Source organism: Lathyrus oleraceus, chromosome 6 (assembly GCF_024323335.1).
Source record: "Lathyrus oleraceus cultivar Zhongwan6 chromosome 6, CAAS_Psat_ZW6_1.0, whole genome shotgun sequence".
Classification (NCBI taxonomy): domain Eukaryota; kingdom Viridiplantae; phylum Streptophyta; class Magnoliopsida; order Fabales; family Fabaceae; genus Lathyrus; species Lathyrus oleraceus.
Genome location: NC_066584.1, coordinates 298592809 through 298596482, shown reverse-complemented (window position 1 = coordinate 298596482; position 3674 = coordinate 298592809). Strand labels below are relative to the sequence as shown.

The following is a 3674-nucleotide window of genomic DNA, read 5'->3' as shown; positions in this document are numbered from 1 at the left end:
GGTGGATTAGAGTAACTTTAAGTTTCAAGCGAACCATAATAAAAATACTTGTTTTTTCATCTCTCTGTTATTAACTTTTAAGTGGTGTTCTAGAGTTGATAAAAAAATTGTTTTTAAAACCCAATTCAAACCACCTATTTCTTGTGTTTTTCATATCTTCGAGCAAATGCACCGATAGTATCGTAATAATAAAAAGAGTATCGAATCCACATGAACTACTATTTAACAAAATAATAGTTTTGCAAATATAAAAATTTAAACTACCACTTATTTTGAGACAATTTATTTTCATGTATCTGAATTGTATTATATAAGAAAGCTTAGGGGCATTTCATGTCTTTTCCCAGAGAAAAAATCTTTGAGGCACAAAACTTGTAGCATTCTAATTTAGTACATCATTTATTGTATTAAAATCAAACTCTAGTCTAAAATCCTAGCTAGAATAAAAACTAAAAATGTTAAAGAGACTTGTTGTTTTCCACATTATACATAAAAAAGAAGAAAAAAATCAATGTTTAACTTCTACTCCCTTTTTTACATAGATTTATAGATTACATTTCATTGTCCCAAAACTCTTACTTCTTTAGCTCTTGCTGCTAGAGATGACATTCCTTTATTTTCCTTGTAACTTACAAATTGAAGTTGCCATGTACCATCTTTTGCTTAAGAATCTCATTGTCGATTTCGAAGTAGTTCTGAATCCAACTCATCTAAACATTTAATTATAAAAAAAAATCATTGAAGTTACTAAGTTTTTTGAGCTTAAAAAAAATCAGAACTCTGGCAATTCTATTTGATCTCCAGTCCTAATGAATATGTCATACCAAAAATCCATGCCATCATCTAAGTTAGAATTATAATCAACCTTACTTTCTTGTGGAAAAATGTCACCACAGTTAGAAGGGTATTGAAGTGGCAATATCTCATTTGAGATTGTCAAAGAACTTGATGTCATATGAGTTGAAGTTTCATCCAATGCTGCTGCTTCTGACCAAAAACTCTCATCAATTTCTGGCATTGGTTCTTCCATAGACTCAATGTCTTCACTTTTTATTACATCTTTTCTTTTACCAACGGATGAAAAATCATCACTAGAACTAGTAGTGCATGCAGATGCAGATTCTGATTCAGTTATTGTGCTTGAATTTGAATCAGAACGTTTGATTTTTTGTTTTGAGATCACCCTTTTGTTAGATAATTCTGAGCTTGTTTTGTTTAGCTTCTTCTTCAAATGTGTGTGCCACACATTTTTTATTTCATTGTCTGTTCTTCCCGGTAATTTTGCTGCAATTGCTGACCACCTAAAAATAATATAAAAAAATTAAATTAATTCATTAATATAATATTTATTAAAATAAATATATATAATGCCACGAGATTCTCGTTCAGTTTTTTAATTGAAATGATTCAGAAAACAACAAAATATTACACTGGAGTAATAGATTAGACTGACAGAGTGAATCTCATGAATATATAGACGCATGTGCCATTAACTGTCACTATAAGAACAACACAGATCTAATCAAGATTCTTGAAGTTACAAATCACACATTTTTATATCTTTCACTAGTGACTAATTAATGACACTGTTTTGTATTATATTTCATGATCATACATAATTAAATACTCTCTGATCTGATCCTAATTAAGAAAGAAAATTATTTATTGAATAACTAATATATTTAATTTATTACTACTCTATTATAAAATGATTATCGTATATGATTTTTTCATACATATTAAAAAATTCAATAGTAGAAATAATAATTAATTTTATATTAAAAAATAAGAATAAGAGTCATTTTAAAATAAGTTTTATTTATTAAAATAACAGTTATTTTAAAATATTTGTATATATATTTAGTTTAGATATATTGATTATTCAATAAATTAAAAATTAAATTTTTTTTGAGAAAAATGAATATAGATTATATCAGTTGTAGTCTAGTGTAGTGTCAATCTCATGGATACATGTTTTTGTATATATACACATCAATTTCTTCTTTAATCTTTATATTATTACAAGTTGCACCAATGGTGGGATCACATAATTTTTTAAAGTAGAATTAAAAGCACTATACTAGATTACAAAATATCTAATTAATAGTATAACCTTTTGATTTTAATTTGGTTTCAAGTTGACAATTAATAATGCCTAGCCTATGGTCCCTCCCAATCACTTTAACTTATCAATCAAAGAGAAAGAAAAGAAAAGAATGATGTAATCATCCATTTATACACAATCATCCAATTATAATAATATCAGAAAATTCAACATGAAACCGTTCATTTTGGACTTGATAAGCTTTTTGCTGAGGAATTATAGCATGAACTTATATGGATCTAAGGAAGAAAATTAGTGAAGATATTTACCTGTTCCCAAGCATTTCATGAAGCTTAATGATGTTTTCTTCTTCTTCATTTGTGAAATTCCCTCTCTTGATATCAGGTCTCAAATAGTTAATCCAACGAAGTCTGCAACTCTTGCCACACCTTAACAAACCTAAGAAAATTGATAAAAAAAAATCAATAATATATTCTCGATTATACACTTATAAACACATGTTCAGAGACTTTATAACAGAAAACGATAATGGTGACCTGATATCAGGTGATAGTAAAGATCTGGTGTAAGTACCTGCAAGTTTTGGGAGAGCACGCCAGTTGCCATGGCCATGTTTTTGGATGTAAGAAATGAGGATTTGATCTTCTTCAAGAGACCAAGGACCTCTCTTCAATCCCATCTTTTCACAACAAGGAGCTCTTACCATGTTTTTATGGAAGGTATACACGAATTCAAGTGTATAGTACTCTCTCACTCTTCCTAGTAGTTAGAGCAAGTTTGTAATTCTCTCTTTCTCTCTCTTGCTTCAACTTCATTTCCAAAGACATATGCTGGCTATTTATCCTTGGATATTCCGCACGCCATGACTAAAATAGTCAAACACAACAAAAAAAAAATAACACTTTTTCTATTCAAACTATTTAGCAGTTTCCGCGAAAGAGGAACCTTTCTCTTAACAAAGAAAAAAATTACTTTAACAATTTTACTTGGATAAAAAAGTTTAGACAGGTTAAATTCAATGAATCATTATAGTCTTAAATTTTAAGGTTTAAAAAGTATTGACAAATATATTTATAGATTATCCACCATAGAATTATTGGAGTTGAATAATTAACAATTTTGTTTTGATTAAAGAGAGAGACTTGTGGACGTAGTATATAATTGGGCAACCCAATTGCAAACATTTATGTGTATGTTTTAAGCGTCAACTTGAGTAAGTGTATTGCTAAAAGACGAGAAATATTATTTATTATTGAAAACAATATTTGAATACTAATATTTTGATGGAATAAATAGTTGAGTTGTTTTTGAAAACTATGAGCAGACAAATCAATGGTTGTTTAAAGAACAAATGAGGTAAATTGCATTTTTCTTATAATTGTAGCATGAATTAGGGGAATAATAATAATAATAATAATAATAATAATAATAATAATTATTATTATTATTATTATTATTATTATTATTATTATTATTTTTACATTAATGATTTAATGTCTAAGTTTTACATAGATTAGAAATAGATGAAATATGCGATATATAAGAGAAATGATTCCTACATCTGAGTTTTAAATTTTTTGGTGGGTATATGATGTCAAAGTTTTATGGA

At 27.7% G+C, this 3674-nt stretch overlaps 1 protein-coding gene across 1 annotated transcript; it reads right to left on the bottom strand.

Moving 5' to 3' along the window:
• Positions 1 to 270: 270 nt before the first annotated feature.
• On the bottom strand, positions 271 to 2937 carry LOC127096801 (transcription factor MYB13). Its single transcript, XM_051035345.1, has 3 exons — positions 2639 to 2937; positions 2374 to 2503; positions 271 to 1301 (listed from the first exon to the last, which is right to left on the bottom strand). Exons 1-3 carry the CDS (start codon positions 2769 to 2771, stop codon positions 773 to 775), a joined length of 792 nt encoding a protein of 263 aa, XP_050891302.1. The 5' UTR covers positions 2772 to 2937; the 3' UTR covers positions 271 to 772.
• Between the last annotated feature and the right edge of the window lie 737 nt (positions 2938 to 3674).